A 27,109-nucleotide genomic window follows, 5' to 3' on the forward strand; every position below is an offset into this window, starting at 1 on the left:
TTTATTTATTATTATTATTATTATTATTATTTTTTGTACTGGGGATAGAACTCGGGTCCTTGCGCTTGCAAGGCAGGCAGCAGAACCACTGAGCTAAATCCCAGGCTAAGAAGACCTTTATTCTTAATGCACTTTTATTTTGGGTGTGGAGGAGTTTCCCAGTATGCCACTATATGAAAGAAAACTTTATTTCTTAGATGGAAAAATAATCTAAGTGGATATTTATTGAGGTGGTTTTTTAGTTAAATGCATTATCTTGATAGTGAATTCAGAAGTTATCCATTAATGTTTTCTGTAAGTTGGTTATTACAATTTAAAAAGTTTCTTGGATAATATATTTTTTAGAAGTTTCTTTTATTTTCAGTGAAATGTATTTGAACAAGTTGGTTTTAAAATTTTAATACATAGCTTTCAGAATACCTTTCATAGAATTTTTTCTACATTTATTTCTTGGTTGGACATTTTTTGATATATATTATTTGTAAAAGAGAAAGTTATTTTACACCAACCAGATATTAATGGAAGACTTTTAACTTGGAAAAGCTAACTATTTTTAATATAAGTAAATATCTTTGTTATTTAGTATCACTGTACTTTTACCATGTTAAACATATTTACAGCTTTGAAAAACATTGAAATGAAGAGAATAAAAGATGATTAAATTTCTACTGCAGTTAAATTTTGACCTATCTCTGTTTCAAATTAGTGCCTTCTGAAGGTACTGCTTTCTGGGAAAAATTGTGTTGTATTATTTCTCAATAAACCTTTGCCTTCTGCAAAGAAAATACCCATTCAAGGTCATTTTTGTGTGGTGTATGTGTTTTAATAATGTGCCATTTTTTGAAATCTTTGCTATGGTGTATATATATATATATTTTAAAATTTTCTTCGTGTAATTGGTTATCCAGTTTGATCCAGAAACCATACATATTGATAATCATTGTTTTTAAAATTTAACTTAACAATCCTTGATTCATCACCTCAGCATATTCACTATTTATTTATTTGTTTGTTTGTTTTTTAGCATATTCACAATTTTTAAATGATTTTAACTTTTTTGGTGGAAATACCAACTTGTAAAACATGGTTAATATTAAATGCATTTTGATTATTGTTAATGAAGTTAATGTACTGTTGTGCATTGTTCTCCAAAGAGAGAAAGGTGCATTCTGTTTCTTTTCCCATCACCTCTATCACTATATACTTAACCTTTTAAAAACAACTTCCTGATGTCTTGCCATCCCTTTTAGAATTTGCTGAATTCTTTGACAATTTTGATGTGGCCTTCTAATGTTGCAAGCCTACTGATAGCTCTGTCACAAAGAAAATGAAACAGAAGAAGAGATGGGGAAAAGGGGGAAAAAAAGAATAACATTTCTTGCAGTTTTTTTTCCTCACTGAGTTAATTGGTACATTTTAGGTATACAGTACAGTTACATTTATCATTGGGATCTTGTACCTTTACATGACAGGTCTTGGTTCTCATTTTTCCCCCTTGTCCCTGCCCTCCCTTCACGCCCTCCCTTCACCCCCTCCTCCCCTATTTACAAATACTTTATTTCCATTTTTTTCATTTTCTCATGTTTTTTTTTTCTTTTCCCTTATTTCCTTTCCCCTACCCTTCCCACTTCCCCTACACCTTTAGCCCTTTTCTTCCTATTTCACACTGTCAATTATACCATTAGGATCATATATGCCATTATAGTTTTTCACACCAGAGAAATTATTTGGTATTTACACATGTGGCATTTATTTCATTTAGGAGTATATTCTCAGTATGTATCCATTTTCCTGTGAATGACTCTAATTTCTTATTCTTTATGGCTGAGTAGTATTCCATTTTATAGAAAAACCACATCCTCTTTATCCAGTCTCCAACTGATGGGCAAATGGGCTGTTTCCAAGTTTTAGCTGTTACAAACTGTGCCGCTATAAACAGGTGCACATATATCACTGTGATATGATTCTTTTAATTCTTTTGGGAAGATACCCAGCAGAGGGATAGCTGGGTCAAATGGGGCCTCTTATCCTAGTTTTTTGAGGTATCTCCATATTGATTTCCATAGTGGTTGCACTAGTTCCCACTCCCACCAGCAATGGAGAAGGGTTCCTTTCTCCCCACAACCCCACCAACATTTGTTACTCAGTGATTTCTTGATAGCAGCCATTCTTTGTGGGGTGAGGTGGAATCTCAGTGTGTTTTCACCTGCATCTCTCGAATGACCAGTGATGTGGAACATTTTTTCATATATTTACTTGCTGCTTTTACTTCTTTGTCTGAGAAATGTCTTGCAGTTTGTCTATTAACTTAAATGCAATTATATACAGATGATTCTCTTTTTTTCACATTTAATGCTTCTTAAAATATACTAGGTTAAATGAATAAAAAGAAGAATATAGACAACACATTTTTGGGGGTTTGGAAGTGGGGAGTACTCAAACAGTCAAAAGTAGCATGAAGTCTACAGTTTGTAGGTGTACTCTTCAGTGGAGTATTTCTAGAATGTTTTTTGAGACAAGTTATTTAGCTGAGTTCGGTTGGTATGCAGCTCAGGCTGCACCCACTTCACTTTTGGCTTAGTTTCATTTTTATCTAACCCGAGCACATTCAATTTGTATTGTTGGAGTGTAAGCTCCATGTTCTTGTCTATATCATTAGCACCTAGAATAATACTTTGCCTGTAGAAGGTGCTCAAAAATTTATTGAGTAAATTTATCATTGTCTTAAATGTGTAAAACTTGAGACCTATAGTTCTTATCAATGTTCTTGTTTCAAGCAAATTATAAAATATTGTATGCCTAAATTTGTTATATGCAACAATACTTTTAATTAATGTTATCTAAGATTTGTTAATTTCAGAGCAATGTCTTTACTGATACATCAGGATGTGAGGTATTGAAAATATAATCTTCGTTTAATCCCTCACATTTCATGTCATTTTCGTTATTGATTCTTTGGGTGGGCTGAGAGATTTGGAGAGTCATTTGTGTTTCAAGCACATGAGTTTGAGATGTTGTGATGCTTCTTTTGGAACCAAGGAAGAGAATGACTGTGGGATTAATAATATTTTGCTACTTTAGGGAAAAAGTATATATCTCATACTATTTATTTTGTTTTTGGTACTGTGGATTGGATTCAGGACCTTGCACTTGCAAGGCAGGTGGCAGAGCTACTGAGCTAATTCCCGGCCCTTCATACTTTTTTTGTAGTCACTAGAGCAACCTAAGTCTATAGAATAGATTAAGATCACATCACCATTCATTCATTGTGGGAATGCTTTAATACTTTGTATCATAACCACATTAAATAAAAATGCTGGAAGCTCTTCACACTGTTATCATGTATGCTTATTGATAAAACCCATTATTTGCTTCTATTCTATGGCTCATTATCTAGCCCTCTGAAATTGAGAGAAGTGAAAAGAGAAATTGAAGACTTGAGCTAAAACCTTATTTGTGAGTGTTCATTGGGAAGAAGTGTATACTAGTATCATCTTAGTAATACTCAGGATCCATTCATTGCAGTATTTTGAAGCTTAGAGACATCTATAAATGTGGTTCCTTTGTGAACTTAGTTCATCTGTATTGCTATGTTTAAATGTGAGCATTGACCAAGAGTATTTGAAAGATGACAAGTTAAAGTTATTAGTGAAGCTGCATTTCTCAATATGAACATGCTTGACATATTTATGTACTCTAGCTAGGCACATATGCATAAATTTATTGAACTTGGTTTTCTTTTGTACTATTCTGTGAGAGGAACTCATTGGTAGCAGGAAACCAATCAAAATAATGTTAGGAAGTGGACTCTAAAAATCCCTTGACTCAGACCCATAACTAATTAGCTTTGAGCATTTTGGAAGTTAATAAACCCTACTTTAATCATTCCTGTTAGGCCTGTTTTGTATGATTGTTTTAGAGGATCAAATGGGGTGTTGTGTGTAAATGTCATATGGAAATTAAAAGGTATATATATGTAAAAAATCATTATTGATTGATAACAGTTAATAACATCTAATCCCTAACAGAGGAATAACCTATTTATGTATCTAGAACCAAAGAGACCCTGCCCATTTACACTGGGGAGAAACAACTATGATAATAAAATATCTTTGATCTGTTGAAAAAATTTTTCTTGACAAATGATATACATGTTCTACCTCTGTGGTTTTTTTAAAGACAATTTTGCCTTGTTAGATAATATCTGAGAACCTCTTCAAAGAAAATTTTCAATAATAATGAAATGATCCCTTTTGGTACTGACAGTATTTTTTTCTGGCCAAGCCTCTTGTGCATTTTAGTAATGTGAGATTTTTCCAAATTACATTCAAAGACATCAGCTTAACTGTTTCTGCTGAGTGGGCCTTATCCTCCTCACTCTTTTCACTCTCAGGAGGCCTAGATTCTAGTTGCAGCTCCTAAATGTTAACTTTCTTACTGTTTATAATGTTTGTACTGGTGGTGCTTGCTGTAGAATTTTATCTGTGTAAGATTGTAAACAAATTTCGTATTTGAATTTAAGTTTCTTTGAAATGAAGTGATGCCCTAATACTAATTTAAGAAAGTTAACCATTTTATGAAATTTAGTTTACTCTTTGAGGGAACTTGAAATGTTATCCTTTCATGCTGATGGTAGTCTTTATGTTGTAATAATTTAGAGTTAGAATAGTCTGTCCTTAACATATACAGTTGCTTACCCCTTCTGAAGGCATAAGTAATGAGATTTTTAAAATGCAGTATTTAAACAACTATCAGATGCTTAGAATTTACCTCAATAAAGAAAATTGTGTTCATGGAAAGGGTATCATAATGCAGTTAAAATCTATGCCTAATGGCATTTCTATTTTTATTCTTTTAGGTAAGCAGAATTTTATATAGTTTCTGTACAGCATTCAAACGTTCTTCCAGACAAGTGTCTGATGTTAAGGACTTGATTATTCCTACCCCCGACAGTGATGTGTTTACCTTCAGTGTTTCTTTGGAGGTAAAAGAAGATGATGGAAAAGGAAACTTTAGGTGAGGTTATTTGAAAATAATAAAAATTAGCATTGTTTCTGAAATATAATATTGACTAATAAATTTCTAGAAATTAGATAATGTTGGCATAAAGCTTTAAAATGATAATAAAATACTTGGCTGATAAATTACTGTTCACTGTTCTCGTGCCTTTTGGATGTTTAAATGATTTTTGTAATGATTTAAAAAATTATTATGCATGCACATATGGAAATGTCACAGTGAAACCCATTAGTTGTGTTGTTAATGTGTTATAGAAAAAAACATAGAATAAAGATGCTTCTATTTATTATAGAAAATTTAGTAAAATATTGAAAATAGAATAAGTTCTAATCTTGCCAGCTGTAGATAATCACTTTTAACATTTAATTTATTCCTTTTGTTTATTTCTAGCGGTCATTTTACCAATGGTAGTTACACAGTTTTTTTCTTTATGATGTAAGAATTTGTAAAAATGTACTTAATTAAAATCATTGCTAATAGTTACTGATAGTATTACATGGCTTGACCATCACTTAATCATTTATTTTTATTATATGTTTAAATTTTTTCCCAGTTTAGAAATAGACAGTAGAAGGCAGTTATATTATTTGTTAGCTGTATTCTTTAAATGTGCCCTTCATTTAACAATATTGGTAGGTAGGCTTATTTTTTTAATTGGTACATGTTTGCAGTATCTAATGATTACATTCATTGTGAAAAGTTGGTACATGTACATAACATACCTTAATTCTTTTTATTTCCCCTTCCCCTTTTCCTCTATCTCTAGATTCCCTTTCCATTTGGAAAAACTCTACCTCCCTGTTTCCCATTGTTTATCTTTTATTTTGCTTTTTACATCTATAGTACTTTGGGTTTCTCATATAAAAGAAACCATGTGATAATTTAAGTTTGTGCTCTGACTTAAATTCTGATCTCAGCGGCACCCCTTTTTCTACCAGGTGTGTGTAGAAATTGAGTCTCGGGTCAAGTAAGTTGCTCAAGGTATTTTATTTTGATGAACTAATTCATTGCAGGAATACTCAGTTTCATGTAAGATAGATTTTTTGCCACAACCTGTATCTCATTATATTTCTGATTTATATTTACTTAGTTTTATCACAGTCATCTAAAATTTTAGGTGTCTAAAAAGTAAGATTTAATTTTCTCTTTTTTTTGCCTTGAGTTTCATTGTTTTATGGGTAATCATGACTATTCAACCAGTAAAACCAGACATGTGACAGTCATTCAAAAAATTAAGTGAACCTTGAAAATGAAGTAAAACTTCAAACTATATTATTGGTACCTGTTTAGATCTTGGTTTTAAAACAAAATATATGGCTTTTGTAAGTCTAAATTAAAAATAAATAGAAATTTTGTGTTGTTGACTATAAAATTCATAGTTTGCTACCAATGGCAATGTGAGAGTTTAGTACATCTTAAGAATTGGAATGTTGTTGCATACATAATTTGTTGTCTTGTTCTAAGCTTGGAAGAGGTTATTTAATCATATTATTGTATCATTTATCTAATCAGATTATAATGATAATTCTTGCTCTTTTTGAATATTTCAGTTCTGTACCTAAGGATAGAGATAAATTTTATTTCAAATTAAAACAAGGAATAGAGAAGAAGGTTGTGATCACAGTGCAGCAACTTTCTAACAAAGAATTAGCTATTGAAAGGTAAGTAGCTATCTCCTAAATGCTACTAAAAACTTGTATTGACCTAATTGTGTTTCAGAAGGTATATATGTGAACCTCACTTGTATTACTCATTGTGGCTTTTCACCATAATTTAGTTTATCCAATTAAAAATAAGAATGAGAATAACAGTGTAGTCTCCACTTTAAGTTAAGTAGCTGATTCACTACAAATTTCAGTTTATGGGAGAAATGAACATGAAATGACTTAATTTTTAAGTAATAACAGCTTCAAATTTTGTCCACATCCCTTTTTCCTGTCTCTTACGTATAGTTTATATTTCATTTTAGTTTCTGGAGCTTTAGAATATTTAAAATATACTTGAAACATCTGTATGGGGGAATAAGTTTAGGGGTGAGGTAGCACTAAGCTACACCCCCAGCCCTTTTTGGTTTTTGTTTTGGGATAAGGTTGCCTAGGCAGGACTTGTGCCTCAGCCTCCTTGCCTCAGCTTCCCTCATTTTGAGGACATATTTAAAAAATATATAAATACAAGTAAGTGTGTGCGCGCACACACGTGTGTTTGACTGCATGTTTCATCCTAGGCCTTGTGCATGTTGGGCAGGTGCTCGAGTGTTGAGCTGTATCCCCAGCCTTTTAAAATTTTATCTTGATGCAGGGTTTCATTAAATTATCCAGGCTAGCCTCAAGTTACAATCTTCCTTCCTCAGCCTCCTTGTAGCTAGGATTAGGTGTGTGCACCACTGTTCCTGGTGATGATATGTTATAGTTGTCACCTTTCTTTTTCCAAGTGGTATAATAAATAGTGTTGAGTCTTAAAATTGATTAAAAAAAAGGAGCTGGAGAGAAAAAGTACTCTTGATGTTGAGTATCCTAGTCTTAAAAGAATATGATTAGATTTGTATAGTGACTTTTTAATTAAAATATTGGCTAGCATTAGATACAGTAACATTTTATTTATTTATTTATTTTGGTACCAGGGATTGAACTCAGGACCTTGTGCTTGTAAGGCAGGCACGGTGCCACTAAACTAAATTCCTGGCCCTGTTTTACTTTTTTAAATTTGGAAGTAATTTCAAAGTTAAGAGTTAAAGTAAAAGTAGTACCTATTGAGACCACCTGTATACTTTCTAATAAAATTTACTTACTGGTAATGTTGTTCCCTGTTTTCTTTGCCCCCTTCACAAACACACACACATACATACATTTTTATGAACAGTTTAAGAACATGTTACATAGGTAGGCCCTTAATATACCCCTAAATACCTTAATGCATATTTTGTAATACTGAAGACTCACTTACATAGTATTCTTATCGACTTAAGTGAGTTTACTAAACTCATTGAACTCTACTTTTTATTCAGTGTACTCTTTGCCCATTTTGTCAGTTAATCCAATAATACCTTTCCTCAAGTTTAGGATTTACCCTATCATCAGATACTGTATTTAGTTGCCATATGTCTTCAGCTTTCTTTAATCCTGGGACATTTCCATAGCCTTTCTCTGTCTTTTAAGACAAGAAATACATTGAAAAATATATTTCTTTCCCCTCTTTTTAATATAACATTGTTCATTTCACGTTTTTTCCAGTGTTTCCTCATGGTTAGATTCAGATTGTATGTTACCCTGTGGCTGATGTGGTATACCTTCCAGTATATCACTTCTGAAGATGCTTGATCGTCATCTCTCCCTTGCTGGGGATACTAATTTTGAACACCCTTTAAAATGTCTAATTCCTTCACTGTTTACTTTTTTTTTTTCTTCCTCCCATCTAGTAAGTGGCCTGTGGAGAAACACTTTTTTTTCATTATTTAGAGAATACTTTATTAGTTTCTGTAATCAAACCCACATAGATATGACCTTACATATTTAGTACAATGCGTTACCCCTGTACAAATGGAAAAATAAAAATAAAAAATAAAAAAATTAATTACCAATATGGTTGTCCATTTCTGTACAATGTCAACTCAACACAGTAAATTGGGATGACTTTTTCCAAAATTGGCAGCACTGTTAAAGTTTCCCAAAATTCAATTTATATATATATATATATATATTTTTATATTTATATAAAAAGACTAATAATAGCAGTATGTTATGCATCGATTGCAGCAACAGCTTTTCCAGGTTCTGCAGTCATCTGAATAAAATTATAGATATTCAGCACATTCCATTAAACAAACAAACAAACAAACAAAGAACAAAGAAAAGAATAATATCCAGAAAACAGCAAAGTTCTGTTGCTGTTGTGGTACCTGGCACCGTTTTTTTTTATTAGCATCTTAATCATCATCTGGAAAGAGAACATTGTAAAGTAATACCATTAAATATAGCTCTGACAAAGCACAGTCACTATGTATCATAAAGCAGGTACAAGATATTTTACATTCACAGAGGTATGATACAATACTGTCCTGCATCAATAATACTAGAATCAGTTTTGGTTTGAAATTTGCTTTGTCTGCAGATAAGATTGCTACCCCCGTTTTTTTCTGGGCTCCTGTCAGATGGAGAATTGTTTTCTATCGTTTCACTTTCAGTCTATGGGCTTCTTTTTACACAAGGTGTGTAAGAAATACTTTTAAGATCACAAAGTATATTGTTTCTCATCAAAATTTCCTCCTTCAGTTTCATTCATGATTTTTGTCTGATATTATGGTGACTACAAAATGATAATTTTCCACCGCTTGCACTCTGTCTTCCTTACCAGTCAGTCCTTGGCATTCTACTATAAAGAAGAACTTTCCTTTCTTTCCCACTTAGTTATCTACTTATTATTGGTATAGACTCTTGAATTTCATTGTTTTCGCAATGCTTTGTAATTTACTATAGTATTTAGTTATTTTGGCAGTCACATACCTAAGAATTAGACCCCGTGTCCTTTTGACATTTCTTGTGCACTTCCTTTCTGACATAAAAAGCATCTAGATTTTAATTTAATATGTCTGTGGTAACACATGCAATAAAGTATTAGGTATTATTTTGAATAATTTAGTTTTGAATGAATATTCTTTTTAAATTTTAAGAGTTTTATGATTAAATAGCATATGATAAATGAGCTACACCTGAAAATAAAGCAATTCTTTTTCCCAATGTGAATTCCAAGTTTGATTAACTTGAGTATAGAAATCTTGACAAATATAGGTGGAGGAGCTAAGCCCCTTAACTATATTTTCTTTGCTAACTTGGTTAAACATTTAGACATACATTTTAAATATATAAGAAAGTAATAGTAACTTAGAAATGTTACTTTTTGACTACTTTTATTTCCTAATGTTTTTATTCATTCTCCCCACTGCTCTTTAGTATCATTGTCCTCGTTATCATTTAACCTACTTTAAGAAATATCATAATTATTATCACAAATTAGTTGTACAAAATAATGGGTTTCTTTGTAATATTTTCATACATTTAAACTACTTTTTGAGATTTTTTTTTTTTTGGTACCAGGATCGAACTCAGACCTTGCACTTGCGAGGCAAGCGGTGGAACCTCTGAGCTGAATCCCCAGCCTTAAACTACTTTTTGAATAATTTTTCCAGAACACAGACATTTGCCCATACCACATTGTAGTGAAACTTGATTCATTCCAAGTTTGGGTTCGAACACCAAAAAGTTCAAGAACTGAACATGGAAAACCAAATAATTGATTCTGAAGACTCAGAATTACACTTACAATTCACTTTTCCAGGTCTTTAAGACATTTCAGAGTGATTTCTTTCTTTAACTCTGCTGTGGTTCTCACATATTGCCTCTTAGGTTTACTGACGGTATCACTTTCTTTGGAGCCATGGCTATATTTGACACAAATAAAGCGCAGGAAAAAAAATGATTGATGAATGTTTGGACTCATTAATACAAGCACTGTATGATGTCTAGGCGAGAGCAGTGTTTCCACTGAAGCATTACCCCTTTGTGAGATGGGATGCAATGAGGTGCATCCCATGACTCACTCTTGGCCCATACAGGTTTTTTTCAGGTCGGATGTTTGGCTTGACTATGAGCAAAGTTATGAACACTGAGCAGATTGTTTTCCAGCTTTGTTGTTTGGGTAATGGAAAGTTCAAGCTTGGAGCTATCATTGTATCTCAGCTTTTGCGTAAATTATTTGGGGCAAACCTGTTTTTGAAAAAGTAATGTACATGTAACTATCATTAGAAATTTTCTAAGATAAAAGTGCCTACTTATTTGCATTGTTTTTAAAATTAATTCCTTATAACCACTTACTATATTGCTTTTCATAGTTTTAGTTTTTAAAAATTGGTAAAATTTTATATATTTATTAAATACATATTGTTTTGAGATTTGTATGCATTGTACAATGGCTTAATTATGTTGCTTTGATTTTAGTGTATGTGTTGCCGAAGCGAGCACTATGTTGCTTTGATTTTAATATAACTATCTTGTTGTTAATATCTAATACTTGCAAGTCAAGTTCTTATATTCAGCAGTTATTAGTGAATTCAGCTTAAATTACTTTCTTTTTTTCATTGACTCTGTCAGATGACCTCTAAATATTCAGATGAGCATTGACTGAGAGTGTTTAGACTAAGGAGTTTTGCCCAAACAATACTTCGTTTGGTTTAGCAAACAGAATTACTTGTGATATAAGAAATGTTATAAATATTCATATTAAGCTATTGTGGTGAAAGAAAAATTTTCTATTATGTTAATTGTGGTATTTAATATATTTAAATTGCAGAATTTAAGAAATCCAGTAGGTGGCAATCTTATCACGAGAATTCTTAGTATCTCTTCATCGTTTTTTTTCTTCTCCTTGAGTTTATTGGTACATTTTAGGTATACAGTACAGTTGCACTCATCATTGGGATCTTGTACCTTTACATGACAGGTCTTGGTTCTCATTTTTTCCCCTTACCCCTGTCCTCCCTTCAAGTACTTTCATCTTAACACTATTGCCTACAGAGTTAGTTTGTAGTGTAAAGATGTTTAAAGAAAATTCTTCAAATCACATACTTAGGTCTGTATTCTGTAGGTGAAAATAAAACATTTAAAACAAAATTATCAACATACAAAAAAGCACAATAATACATTGAACCCCATGCACCCATTACCTATATGGAATGCTAATTATTAGTATTTTGTTTCTTCAAATTTTTTTTTTTTATTATGGAAGAAGCATGTCTGCGTGCATTCAGTTTCAGGTGTACCTCATATATTGATCCTTGACAAATTATACTGCAGTCTCAACTGCTTTATAGGAGATTACCGTGTCATTTACATCAGCATCTAGTACAGTGCTTGCAGTAAAGAGCTTGATAATTAATTACTTAATCCTTAGCATTTTCTCTGTGCTCAGTACTGTTCTACCCGTGAAATGTAGATATTGCTATCTTTGATGAAATGTTAACATTTCTTTTTATATTCCAGTTGAAAGAGAAAAATGAGAGTTACAGGCTGTTTCATATTTTGTGTTACAACTGATGTTTACTTGAGTTTAGGTTACAGAGGTGGTGTTAGCAGTGGGACTCTGAGGAGAGCAGGATGGATTCATTTCCCTTAGCTCCCTGTGTGCCTTTATCAAAGGGGGGCTTAGTGTTTGTTTTTTTAATTTATTTATTAATACGTTTCAGTACATAATGATTCCATTCCTTGTGTGGAGTTGGTAGATTTTTTAGCACATTTTAATTCTTTTTTCATTTCCTTTCCCTCAACCTCAACCCCCTGCCTCCATCTCTTGCTTATCTTCCCATTTAGGAAGGATCTATCTCTCTACTTTCCATTATATTTTAGTTTGCTCTTTATTTATATTTTGGCTTTCTCTAATAAGAGCAACTGTGTGATATTTAAGCTTGTGTGTTTGATTTATTTTACTCAACATTATGATCTCAGGGTCCATCCATTTTCCTCTAGATGGCTTAAGTTTATCTTTATGGCAGAGTAGTACTACATTGTGTGTAAACACCATATTTTCTTTATCCATTCATCTGTTACAAATTGTGCTGCTATTAAGTATTATTGTAATATGTCTTTAACGTTTTTTTTTTTCTTTAACATTTTTTGGAAGATACCTAGAAAGAGTATAGCTGAGTTGATTGGAATGCTATCTTTGTTTTACAGTTGATGAAACTGAAGCACAGCAGTTAAGTAACTTGCATGAGGTAATACAATTATGAATTGAGTCCATCTATTAGTAGAAAAGATGCTTGTACTTTCTTTTTGCCTCTGTTAAAAAAAAACTTGGATAGAGCCGGGGATTTAGCTCATTGATTTTGCTGCCTGCCTCGCAAGCACAAGGATAGAATGAATTATTTACCTAATAAAATACTCTGTTTTTAGAAGAGATAAAACATAACTTCCAATATTTTTCCTTTTCTCCTTTACTGTGTTTGTTGTCACATACAAAGCTTTAAGAACCGTACTTAAGACAGAGAACAGTAATAAAAATGGCCAACATTTATTGAGCACTTAGTAGTCAGTGGCCATTGGAAAATTTAATTGTCTTAACAACATGTGAAGTTGATACCATTTTTGTAGATGATGATACAGAAGCTTAATGAGATTAACTGATGGAGCAAGGATTCAACTAAGGTCATCTAATTCTTGAATGTGTACTCTTTTTTTTTTTTCACTGTTTTTGTTTTTGTGGAACCAGGGATTGAACTCGGGACCTTGTGCTTGCCAGGCATGTGCGACACCACTGAGCTACCTCCCTGGTCCATGAGTGTGTATTCTTAAAGATTGAACTCAGTTAAATCTGGTTTACACACTTAAGTTTATTTTGTTTATTTTTGTATCTTTATAACATTCATTGGGGCATTTTAGGTATACAGTACAGTTACATTCACCATTGGGATCTTGTACCTTTCCATGGCTTATCTTGGTTCTTATTTTTCCTCATTCTCCAGCCCTCTCTTCAGCCTCTCCACCCTTCCCTGTTTTCAAAGACATTGTTTCCATGTTTTTTTCTTGTCACATATTTTTTCTTTTCCCTTTTTCCCTTTCTCCACCCCTCTCACTTCCTCTACTCTTTAAAGACTTTTTTCCCTGTTACATAATATCAATTATACATTTTGATCCTTATTTACACTTTTTCACACCAGAGAAACTATTCGGTATTTGCACATGTGTGGTTTACTAATTTCACTTAAAAATATGGCCTCAATGTGCATCCATTTAGCTATAAATATCTCTAGTTTCTCATTCTTTGTGGCTGAGTAGTACTCCATTTTATTAAAAAAGAACACATTTCTTTCCAGTCTCCAGTTGATGAGCAGTTGGGTTGTTCCCAAATTTTAGCTGTTATGAACTGTGCTGCTCTAAACATGGGTGCACATATATATCACTGTGGTATGATTTTTTAAATTCTTTTGGGAAGATACCCAGCAGAGGAATGACTGGGTCAAATGGGACTTCTAATCCTAGGTGTTTGAGGTGTGGAGATACTTACACAGTACTTGGCACTAGTCTGCACTCCCACCATCAATGAAGAATGGTTCCTCTCTCCCCTCAACTCGCCAGCATTTGTTATTGGTTGATTTCTTGATAGCAGCCATTCTTTGTGGGGTGAGATGGAATCTCAATGTTGTTTTCATCTAAATCTCTCAAATGACCAGTGATATTGAACATTTTTTTCATATGATTATTTGCTCGTTTTACTTCTTTGTCTGAGAAATGTCTTCATTTCACATGCCCATTTTTGAATTAGGTTCTTTATATTTGGGGGGGTCTGATTTTTTTGAGTTCTTTATATATTCTAGATAGTAGACCTTTGTCTGAGGAACAGCTGATAAAATTTTTTTCCCATGTTGTGGGTTGTCTCTTAGCTCTGCTTGTGATTTCTCTAGCAGTGCAGAAGCTTTTTAAAAAGATGAGATCCCAATTGTTGATTGTTTGTACTAGTTCCTGTGTTACCGAGGATTTGTTCATAAAGTCTTTACCTATGCCGATATCTTCAAGAATTCTACCTAATTTATCTTCCAGCAAGTTTAGGGTTTTTAATATTTATATTTTAATCCACTTGGATTTTAGTTTAGTGTGTGGTGAAACATACAGGTGTAGTTTTAACCTTTGACAAGTTGAAATCCAGTCTTTCCAATGCCTTTTTTTCTTTGGTACTGGGGATCAAACTCAGGTCCTTGCATTTGCGAGGCAGGCGGTGGCACCACTGAACTAAACCCCTGGCCCTCCAACACCATTTATTAAAGAGGCTGCCTTTCCTCCAGTGAGGTTGTTTGGCTCCTTTGTCAGAGATGAGGTAGCCGAGTATGTCAGGAGTTGTTTCTGCATTTTCTAATCTGTTCCATTGATCCTCAGGTCTGTTTCTTTGACAATACCATGCTGTTTTTATCACAGTGGCCTTGTAGTACAGTTTCAACTTGGGGATTGTGATACCCCCTGCCATGTCTCTGTTGCCTAGAATTGCTTTTGCTTTTCTAGGTATCTTCTAATTCCAAATGAATTTTTGGATTATTTTCTCTAGTTCTGTGAAATATACTGTTGGAATTTCAATAGGGACTGCATTGAATCTGTATAGCATGCTGTTGCTCTCCAAAGCCAGCGCCGCCTCTAGCTTGCTGAGCTCCAGCCGAAGGAGAAGTGGGGTATGTCAGTAAGGATGTCCCTGTATCATGCCTCATTCAAAGCAGACTGCCGGCAAATCCACTGGTGGTAAAGCACCCAGCAAACAACTGGCTACAAAAGCCGCTCATAAGAGTGCGCCCTCTACTGGAGATGTGAAGAAACCTCATCGTTACAGACCTGGGACTGTAGCACTCTGTGAAATTAGATGTTGTCAGAAGTCCACTGAACTTCTGATTCGCAAACTCCTTTCCAGCGTCTGGTGCGAGAAATTGCTCAGGACTTCAAAACAAATCAGTGAGCGCTTCCAGAGTGCAGCTATTGGTGCTTTGCAGGAGGCAAGTGAGGCCTATCTGGTTGGCCTGTTTTAAGATACCAACCTTTGTGCCTTCCATGCCAGACGTGTAGCAATTATGCCAAAAGATATCCAACTAGCACGCCGCATACGTGGAGAGCGTGCTTAAGAGTCCACTATGGTGGGAAACACCGCATTCTCAGAAAAATTTTTTTTCTCTTCTGTTATTGGTAGTTCTAAATGTTAGATTTTTTTTTTTTTTTTTTTTTTTTTTTTTGCATGGGGTCAAAAGGTACCTAAGTATATACTTGCAAGTGGAAAATAGGGGACAGAAATCAGGTATTGGCAGTTTTTTCGTATTCATTTGTGTGTGAATTTTTAATATCAGTTCAGGGATGTAAAGCATTAATGCAAGTCAAAATGTTCCAGTGAACAAGTTTCAGCAGTTCAACTTTATAACAATTATAAATAAACTTGTTAAATTTTTCTGGACAATGCCAGCATTTGGATTTTTTAAAAAACAAGTAAATTTCTTACTGATGGCAACTAAGGGTGTTTGTAGCATTTTTGTCATGCAGTAGATTCCATCCAGTCACTATACTTTTCTGAGTTCTGTCTTACATACTGTTACATGTTTTTAATGTTGTCTGTCTTTCTGTGCTGTTCTTGTAAGTTTGCTATTAAAATACATTAAATTAAAAAAAAAAAAGAATCTGTATAGCAGTTTTGGAAGTATGGCCATTTTCACTATATTGATTCTTCCTACCCAGGAAAAGGGATATCTTTCCATTTTCTTATATCTTTAGTCTATTTTTTAGAGTGTTGTAGTTCTCAATGTAGAGGTCTTTTGTTTCCTTTGTTAGATTGATCCCTAGATGTTTCATTTTTTTGGGGTGCTATCGTGAAAGGAATTGTTTCCCTAATTTCACTCTCAGTGAGTCTGTTATTTGTGTACAGGAAAGCTTTGATTTTTGAGTAATTTTTCCTTGTGTCCAGCTACTCTACTGAATCTTTCAACCAAGTCTAGAAGTCTTTTGGTAGAGTTCTTTGGATCTTCTATGTAGAGTATCATATATCATCAGCAAATAATGACAGTTTTACTTCTTCCTTTCATATCTTTATTGCTTATATTTCTTTCTCTTGTCTAATTGCTGTGGCCAATGGAAGATAAATGACTTGGTGTCTTTTCAGCACAATTCAAAACTAAAAATAGATATTGATGCATCCAAGTGATTGTTGAAGGATTTTAAATCTGAGCTGTGGGAAAAAAGTGAACTGATTTGTGGAAGAGAAAAGTAACATTATATCAAGATGAAAAAGCAGGATGACTATAGTCTGAAATACATGAAGAGAGGAAGGTCTAATCCTAATTATTGGGGGAACTCCAGCAGAAATGTTAAACCAAATGTGGAGCTCATCAGGTTAAACACTTCTGGTGTTCCCAAAGCAAAAGTAGTCATCGTGTCTTTCCTGACCTTTCCCTAGGTTTCAGTACTGCCACATGTAGAACTATATAGTGAAACGTTTTCTGGATTTCTGTGTACATTGCTATGGATTTTTAAAGCCATATTAAGTGTTTACTAGTGTATTTTACTAGCACTGTTATCAAGCACCTACTTGGATGCCTTGAGTAGATTGTTAACTATGCTTGATATTCAACAACTGAGAAAAAGGAAGGTGACTTTTTTCAGTATTTGCTATATTAGTATTCCTGACTGGTTGATTTTTGCTGAGCATCACTGTTTATTTTGTAGTGAAATGACTTAGGACAAATACCATATACTTGTAACATATTCCCTCCCTGGGGCCCCTTCCATGACAAACTAGGGAGCAACCCAGGGGATCTCACCATTCAGACAGACAATTTCACTCACTCGCCTTCTTTTTGTTCCTCTACCTGTGAGCTGGCCTCCGAGTCCTAGAAAGGGAACGCAGGAAATCCCGGGGGCGTCCCTCTTCTCTTCTGAGGAGGTGGACAGTCGCTACCTCTGGTGGGACTCCGGTCTAGGTCAGTTAACCTCTTCCTTCCCGGCCAATGCAGCTGGATGCTCTTCATAAACCTCCGGTGGTAAGGCTGTGCAGAAAATAATTGACATAGCAGGCCTGAAAATGCTACTCCTAAAGGCCTGCTTGTAAATTTGCCCCTTGACTTGCATCAGGAAACTTTCATTTTGAGAGGCTGTCTGTCACTCCCACTACTGACAGAAGTGATTCATTGTGCCTAAAGTGTATACATGTTTAGTAGTTTTAATTTTACAGACCTTTCACTACCTTGGTTAAATTTATCTATTTTTTTTTGTTAACTATTCTAAATGGAATTATTTTCTTGACTTCTTTTACGGATAGTTTGTTGGAAAACTTATTTTTGTATGTTGATTTTCATATTGCAACTTTACTCTTTGTTTGTTGTAGTATTTGTTGGTGGAGTCTTTAGGGTTTTCTCTATATATGATCATATTCTCTGCAAATACAGACAGTTTGACTTTCTTATTCCTGATTTGGAGGTATTTGGTTTCTTTTTTTTTTTTTTTACCTAAGTACACTAGTTAGGACTTTTAGTACTATGTTGAATAAAAGTCGTGCAAACAGGCACCTTTTTTGTTTCAGCTCTTAGAGGGAAAGCTTTCACTTTTTTTCTATTCATTATGTTAGCTGTGGGTTTTTCCATATATGATCTTTCTTGTGTTGAGACATGTTAATTTTTTGAGAATTCTTTTGATCTTTTTTGTTTGTTTGTTTGTTTGAGACAGGGCCTTGCTACATATTCAGGCTGGCCTTGAACTCACTGTGTAGCACTGAACAGCCTTGAACTTGAGGTAGTCCTGCCTCAGCCTCCCAAGTGGTGGGATTACAGACATGTGCCACTATGTCCAGCTCTTGCTGAGCTTTTTATCAAATGCTATATCTACTGACATGAATATATAGTTTATGTCTTTGTTTCTGTTAAGGTGATTGCCACATTTATTGATATGTGTATGTTGAACCATTCATGTAACCCTGGGATGAATCCCCTTTGAAAATGATAGATGGTCTTTCCAATGTGCTCTTGAATTTGTCTACTGGTACTTTGTTGGGGATATTTGTAGCTACATTCATCAAGGATATTGATGTGCAGTGTTCCTTTTTGTTGTGTCCTTGTTTAGTTTTGTAATCAGAGTAGTGCTTGGCTCAAAGAAAATCCTGGAGTTTTTCTTGATGAGGTAGACCTTCCATTAGTGATTCATTCTTATTACTCATTGTGAGTCTGTTCAGGTTTCCTATTTTTTCATGATTAAATTTGTTAGATTGTGTGTGTCCAGGAATTTGTCTGTTTTTTATTTTTTTAAGGTTCTTCTGTATATTGATGTATTGATATATTGATTCTTTTAAATAATAGTATCTTGCAATTCTTTTTATTTCTGAAGTGTCAGTGGTAATTTCTCCTTTTTCATCTTTGATTTTGAGTTTTATTTCTTTACCTCTTAGTCTACTAAGGACTTGCTTTTGTCTTTAAAAAAAAAACAAGTCTTCATTTTGTCAACCTGTTATTTTTTTCTAGTCACTGTTTTGCTTGTCTTTTCCTCATCCCTGTTGTTTTTTTTTTCTTCTACTACTTTGGGGCTTACCTTGTATTTGTTTTTCTACTTCCTTGAGGTGTAACATTGGTTTGTTCATTTGAGATCTTTCTTCGTTTTGATGTAGGCATTTATTACTATTGCTATCAACCACCTTCTTAAGACTTCTTTTGCTCAGGCTGTCCCTGGAAGGAGATGAGTTATAGACTGATATTCATGAGGACTCCAAGAGATCTGATAGTTGTAGACAATTTTTGTTAGTACCAGGAATTTCATTTTTTAGCATCTAAGTGTCCTGCTGACCTTCCTACTGATTTCCCAGCACCTGCAATTCATAAGATGACAGGGTTTTAAGTTCTGGTAGTTTCAATGTTCATGTAGATGATTTTGCTTCCTACCTCAGCTACTTTCATGGTTGTATCCTAGGAGTTGTTATTACCAGTAACTGTATTCCCTTCATAATCTCAATTTCAAGTATCCTATTCTGTGATCAAAATCTTTTCTCTCTCTAATTCTTTGTTTTGTTTTTTTTTTGGTACTGGGGATAGAACTTGGGACCCTGTGCTTGCAAGGTAAGTGGCGGAACCACTGAGCTAAATCCCCAGCCTTCTCTAATTCATTTCTTGTTTTTGGTTTTTTGGTACTGGGGATCGAACTTGGGCCCTTGCATTTGTGAGGCAGACTGTGGAACCACCGAGCTAAATCCCTTATCCTCTAATTCATTTCTTATTTTCTCAGTTCCATTAATTTTTTGGTCCTACTGAGACTAATATTCTAAGGTTCTACCAGGTTTTTACTATCTTTTACACAGGGATTTCACCTAGGTTTTTCTTGTTTCTTTCCCAGCTTCAATTCCGTTATGTTTATAAATTATTTTGTTAAATATACTACCAAAATTCTCTCCCACCTTATTCTGATGTATTCTTAACTCTGATCACATCCAACTTTCTGTCCCTGCCCCCCTAACACTTGTAGCTGAATGCAACTGGGGAGACAAACAACAACAAAATAGACAAAAAATATGTAACCATGTTGATTGGCTTCATTTTAGGTTCATGACCATAAACTCAGGTGGAACTTATGTGTTGTAAGAAATCCTCTTTAGCATTTTTCTGGATAGGCTGGACTATTGCACACTTTCTTTTCAAACCTCTTAGTCTATTTCACACCTGCTCTTTAAACTTCATGTCTGTGGTTACCCAACAATCTCTTCTGAAGACAGTAGAAGCAACAGAAATAGAACTTTAGATATTCCATCACCTTTTCTGCCAGTCTTTCTCATCTATACCCATATCTTCTGCATTCCCTCTTGTTAATCTCGATCTCTATTTTAGGTCAATTATTTACTTGTGTGATAGATTTTATTCCATTTTAACTTCTCAAAAACATTATTTTGAATAGTTTTTCCACTAGCACAATTATTCCTCAGATTAGCTCATCTGGTTTCATGATTTAAATATATCTATAAGTGAATGTCTTCCTAATTTGGATCTTTGATCTGGGATCTCCAAACTCACACACACACACACACATACACACACACACGAATTTCATATCATTTGGGATCTCAAAGTTATCCTGTTCAAACTCTTAATTTCCAAACCTGATCCAAGCTTGTTCCTCTTATAACTTAATCTTTCCAGTTACTCAGTCTGAAAAAGTAGAAGTCATTTTTGACTTTCTCTCACTGAACATCAAATTCTTCATTAAGTGATACCATTTCTGCTTTCCACTACATAAAGGAAATTAAAACTTTAGAGGAAGAGGATGAATGAAAAACATATATGAGTAATCATAGGAGAAAATGTAGACTGCAAATAAAAGACAAAATAAGTGAAATGAAAATTGAAAGAAACAAAAGCAGGAATTCCAAGTGGGGTTCACTAGTATTATTTTATGAGAAAGTTAATTAAGTTGCTTATCCCGTAAATTTTCTTATAAAATTGAATCTTTCATTTTTGGCTGATGTTTGGTTCAGCTTGACCACATTTGAATTACCTTATGAAGGAGAAAATGGACTTTTACCATCTGACATTATAGAGGGAAAAATACTACTTTTATTTATGTTTTTTATGTTTTTAAGTTGTGTTTACAAATATATTCATTTGTTAAAATATTCATAGTTTGGCCTTTATTAATTTTGATGCATGTGCCTGGTACATGCAAAAGCCCAGAAAATGTATCACTAACCAGATTTCATGTACTATTACTTATTGAATGGAAAAGCACAGCAATTGATTTGCTAAATGATTTCAGCAGTCACCATGTTGGATTTGAAGTTTACTAGTTTGATTATTATAATTATTTTATATTTAATTTGACTACAGTTAAGTTCTCATTTGCTTTTTGAAGAGAATTAGTAAAAGTAATCATATGTGATGGATGGTTACATACTTCTAATTTTGACCCAGAGTAATCAGGGAATTAATGGGAACATTGTTGGCAAGTATGGTATGGAGGTAGTTGTATGCTTTAGAAGTTATTGGTTTGAATTAAAAAAAATTGACCTAAAACTATTATCTTTTATGACCTTTTGTAGAATAATTTTTGTGCATGGGTAGTAGATTTAAGGTTATCCTAGGCATCTATTTTTTTTAATTGAGTTTATTGGTACAATCTAGGTATACAATACAATTACATTCATCATTGGGATTCTGTACCTTTACATAATAGGTCTTGATTCTCATTTTTTCCCTTGTCCCTGCCCTCCCTTCACCCCCTCCTCCCCTCCCCATTTACAAACACTTTATTTCCATTTTTTCAGTTTCTCATATTTTTTTCCTCTCCCTTATTACCTTTCCCCCACCCTTCCCACTTTCCCTACACCTTTAGACCTTTACTTCCTATTTCACATTATTAATTATCTCATTAGGATCCTGTGTACTATCCTAGGCATCTATTTTAAATTGTTTCTTTTCTTAGTAATTAGTCCTATTGTTCTAGGATATCTTTGGGAAATGCTGTAGTCTCCTAAGGCCTATGTATGTAAAGCTTGGTCACCAGCCTGTGGTGCTCTTGAGAGGTGGTGGAACCTTTAAGAGGTGGGGCCTAGAGGGAGGAACTGAAAAGTCAGTGGGGTACGCCCTTGAACTGTATATAGGGACCTATCCCCTTTCTGTCTCTCTCTCTGCTTTCTGGTTAGCATAATGTGAGTAGGCTTCTTCTGGATGCTTTTTGTCATGATGTATTTTGCCATAGGCGTAAAGCCATAGGATCCAAGGACCATGGACTGAAACCTCTGAAACTGTGAGCCCAAATAATGCTTTCTCTTATTAGATTGATTATCTCAGACAATCTGTTTTAGTAGTACAAAGCTGACTAGCACAGGAAACAAATAAAATTTCTTGCCTGCTGAATGAAGAAAGGGATAACCAGTTTTTAGATGTCACTAGCTGATAAGTATAGATCCTATCACAGAGACTGCTTTCTATTAACTGCATTTCCATTAACAGTTCACCCTGAGTGTCACTTGGACAGTGCATGTGTTTATGTGTTGATTATCTCTAGTGTCATTAAGTCAGGTTTCATTCACCCAGTCGATTCTTGTATTGAATAAATTTGATAAAATTGTCATTTTTTTGTATTTGCTGTTATATTATCATATGACAAATTAATGAAAAAATATGCAAGTTTTGGTTATCCTGTAATTAAATAACTGGACTGGTAAGAGGTTTAATGATAGGCCAGGGATTTAGCTCAGTGGCACTGCACCTGCCTAGCAAGCTCAATGTCCTGAGTTCCATCCCTGGTATCAAAACAAACAAACAAACAAACAAACAAACAAACAGAGGTTTAATGATAGCACTAAAGGACTGTAGAGTGAAAATTTGAAGATCAAAAGTATTGAGTGTCCTCATCTGGGTTTGCATTCTGTCTCTGTAGTGACCCTTGGGCAAATTATTCAATTCTATGTGCTTCAGTTTTTGATCTCTAAATTGTGAATTTGAAGTAATGTGATATAAAGTATGCAGTTGGAAATATTCAACCATCATGGCAGGAGGCATCAATGAATAGTATGTATGGAGTATAGCAAAATTCTGTTTCACTGTAGAAATAACTTTTCAAGATATGAGTAAGACATATATGGAGTTACAGAACAAATAGGTAACTGAGAGTATTCACGCTGCTGCTACTCAGTTGACTGTATATATGAGGATGAGGAGCTTAGGCAAGTCAGGAGTTTAGGGAAGAATTTTCCACATAAATAAGATAAATGGTTCTAGTTAAAAAGATCAGTGTCTCAGAAGAAATGACTCTGGCAAAAACTTTACATTGTAAAGGAACTTTTGGACCTATTTCACAACATGGAAAATGCAAAGGAAGAAATTTTCGAAGCTGCTATATATGAATTTGTTAAGGCATGGAAAAGATATCCCATATTGGTAATTTTATGAGAAAACAGCAAACACTATTCAAACTATTCTTGATAATTTACAAATAAATAAAATAATTTTTAATTCTGGTAAGTGCTTTCAGTGACAAAGTACTGTGCTAAATAAATAATGGTTTTACTTGCTTTTTCTCATTTCTCTATCATTCATAAATGATAATAAGAGTTTTGTTAAAAAGCCTTTAAAGGTCACGGAACGATTATAATTTTTCCATTGACACAGCTACCTTGCACAGCTTCAGATTTTGTATAGATTTTATGATTTCACAGTACTGTGCATGGTGAAGAATGTCTGTGTATCTTTCCCTGCTTGATCTCTTCAGTAAGAAGAGGAAAAGCTCATTGACTTAAAATAGGAGACTTTCCAAACTATGTGTTTGTTTTAGTCTTTTAAGGATGAGACTGACTGGGATTATAATTTTTACAAAATAATTTAGTTTTAGTGTTTTAAATACTGTCATGAAAAACGTGATTGAAGTACAGATTTTTTTCTTTGTGATTCTGTTTATCCCCTTGTGTCATTTATCATTTTAAAAACAAAATTTAGTCTAATAGGAGACAGTGTTTTTTAATTGACTGTGGGTCAGATGCCCCCTTTCTTGCCAAGGTTAATCTGTAGTCTTCTTAGAAATATCAGAACTCTTGTTGCTTTGTTGGGCTAAAGATAAATGTGTTTTATAAGTTCCTATTGTAGGACAGTAATAAAACATTTCATTTTCTCACTTTTTTCTACAATGGTAAAACAATATGAGAGATGCTGTATTTGTGAAATTTGTTAGGGGTAATACTGGGGGTTAAAGTTAGTAAAGCTGTATTTTGAGTTAAGAAGTTCTTATGGAAGGCAAAATTTTCATAATGATAGTAGTAATTACAATAATTCATAGTTGGCAACTGCTTTAGAGCTTACAATACACTTTCAATGAGTTTTTTATTTCAACTTTCCATTAACATAATGAACATGTAAGCAGGTGGTATTTGTATTTCAGATAGTTTTTGTACTGATAGCCTACAGAGGTGGCAAATGATAATGTGAAAGACCGTATAGTTAAAAGAATTTTTTATTAGTACATTTGTAGTACGTAATGATTGTATTCATTGTGGGATCTTGGTACATCTATATAACACATATTAATTCCTTTTGTTTCCCAGTCCCACAACCTCCTTTGTATTTGCCAACATCAGTTTATTTGTATGTCTTACAAATCCTTATTAAGTTAATTATACATGCAGATTAACAGCCAGACTAACAGGCTAAAAAAACACAAAAGACAGTTATACTAAATGAAGGCATACTTTTTTAGATACATTGTTCATGCTGGGTTACAATAACTTTTTTTTTCTGTCTTTTCCCCTGTTGTCCGTCTTATTATTATTATTTTTTTTTCAGTACTGGGGATCAAACTCAGGGCCTTCCATTTTCCAGGCAGGTGTGGCACTGCTGAGCTACATCCCTGGCCCTGTCTTTTATTTATTTATTTATTTTTCTTTTTATTGAGTTTATTGGTACAATCCAGGTATACAATACAGTTACATTCATTATTGGGATCCTGTACCTTTACATAATAAGTCTTTATTCTCATTTTTTCCCCTTGTCCCTGCCCTCCCTTCACCCTCTCATCCCCCCCCATTTACAAACACTTTATTTCCATTTTTTCAATTTCTCATATTTTTTCCTCTCCCTTATTACCTTTCCCCCACCCTTCCCACTTTCCCTACACCTTTAGCCCTTTACTTCCTATTTCACATTATTAACTATCTCATTAGGATCCTGTGTACTGTTACAGTTTTTCACACCAGAAAAACTATTCAGTATTTCAGTTAAAGAAATCTCTGTATGAACATTAAAAATAGGGAATCCTAAAATAAAACTAAAAAGGAAAGTAAAAGAGAAAAGGCAGTGATGTAAGATTAAAATAATTCTTAATTCTGAAGATGAAAATGGTCCCTTAACATATTTAAATTGCTCCTTGCTCTTGAAGTCTTATCTTATTCTTTTTTTTCATTATTTAGAATATACTTTATAAGTTTCTGTAATCAAACCCCTGTAGATATGACCTTACATATTTAATACAGTGCATTACCCCTGTACAAATGGAAAAGAAATAAAAAAATTAACATTTCTAGACCTGTATAGCTGTCCATTTCTGTACAATGCCAACTCAACACAGTAAATTGGGATAACTTTTTCCAAAGTTGACAACACAGTTAAAATTTACAAAAATTCAAATTATATATATATATATGTATATATATATCTATATCTATATCTATATCTATATTTATATTTATATTTATATTAAAAGACCAATAGTAGCAGTAGGTTATGCATCAATAGCAGCAACAGCTTTTCCAGGTTCTCCAGTCATCTGAACAAAATTGTAGACATTCAGCACACTCCATTAAAAAAACAAAAACAAAAAAACAAAGAGAAGAATAATACCCAGAAAACAGCAAAGTTCTGTTGCTGTTGTGGTACCTGGCACCATTTTTTTTTATTATCATCTTAATCATCATCTGAAGAGAGAGCATTCTAGAGTAACATCATTAAAAAATAGCTCTGATAAAGCATGGTCACTACTATGTATCATAAAGCAGGTACAAGATATTTTACATTCACAGAGATATGATACAGTACTGTCCTACATCTATAATACTAGAATCAGTTTTGATTTGAAATTTTCTTTGTCTGCAAATAAGATTGCTACCCCTGCCTTTTTTCTGGGCTCCTGTCACATGGAGAATTGTTTTCCATCATTTTACTTTCAGTCTATGGGCTTCTTTTTTTTTTTTTTTCTTTATTGAGTTTATTGGTACAACCTAGGTATACAATACAATTACATTCATCATTGGGATTCTGTACCTTTACATAATAGGTCTTGATTCTCATTTTTTCACCTTGTCCCCGCCTTCCCTTCACCCCCTCCGCCCCTCTCCATTTACAAACACTTTATTTCCATTTTTTCAGTTTCTCATATTTTTTTCTTCTCCCTTATTACCTTTCCCCCACCCTTCCCACTTTCCCTACACCTTTAGCCCTTCATTTCCTATTTCACATTATTAATTATCTCATTAGAATCCTGTGTACTATTATAGTTTTTCGCACCAAAGAAACTATTCGGTAATTCAGTTAAAGAAATCTCTGTATGAACATTAAAAATAGGGAATCCTAAAATAAAACTAAAAAGGAAAGTAAAAGAGAAAAGGCAATGATGTAACAATAAAATAATCCTTAATTCTGGAGATGAAAATGGTCCCTGAACGAATTTAAATTGCTTCTTGTTCTTATAGTCTTATCTTATTATTTTTTTCATTATTTAGAGAATACTTTATTAGTTTCTGTAATCAAACCCCTGTAGATATGACCTTACATATTTAGTACGATGTGTTACCCCTGTACACATGGAAAAAATAAATAAATTAACATTTCTAGACCAATATGGCTGTCTATTTCTGTACAGTGCCAACTCAACACAGTAAATTGGGATGACTTTTTCCAAAGTTGGCAGCACCGTTAAAGTTTCCCAAAATCCAATTTATATATATATGTATATATATATATTTATATTTATATAAAAAGACTAATAATAGTATGTTATACATCGATAGCAGCAACAGCTTTTCCAGGTTCTGCAGTCATCTGAACAAAATTATAGATATTCAGCACATTCCA

General features: G+C 33.7%; 1 protein-coding gene and 1 pseudogene across 2 annotated transcripts in view; both read left to right on the top strand.

Moving 5' to 3' along the window:
* Window positions 1–27,109, top strand: part of Rabgap1l (RAB GTPase activating protein 1 like) — a 591,762-nt gene that overhangs the window by 19,121 nt on the left and 545,532 nt on the right. For both annotated transcript variants that reach the window (XM_033762099.1, XM_033762100.1), the window contains exons 5-6: window positions 4,859–5,016; window positions 6,570–6,680. In XM_033762099.1, the coding sequence (XP_033617990.1) occupies window positions 4,859–5,016; window positions 6,570–6,680 (269 nt within the window). The remainder of the gene's footprint in view (window positions 1–4,858; window positions 5,017–6,569; window positions 6,681–27,109) is intronic.
* On the top strand, window positions 15,251–15,681 carry LOC104870156 (annotated as a pseudogene).

This window comes from Fukomys damarensis, unplaced genomic scaffold (assembly GCF_012274545.1).
Source record: "Fukomys damarensis isolate Sample0158 unplaced genomic scaffold, DMR_v1.0_HiC HiC_scaffold_11, whole genome shotgun sequence".
Classification (NCBI taxonomy): Eukaryota; Metazoa; Chordata; class Mammalia; order Rodentia; family Bathyergidae; genus Fukomys; species Fukomys damarensis.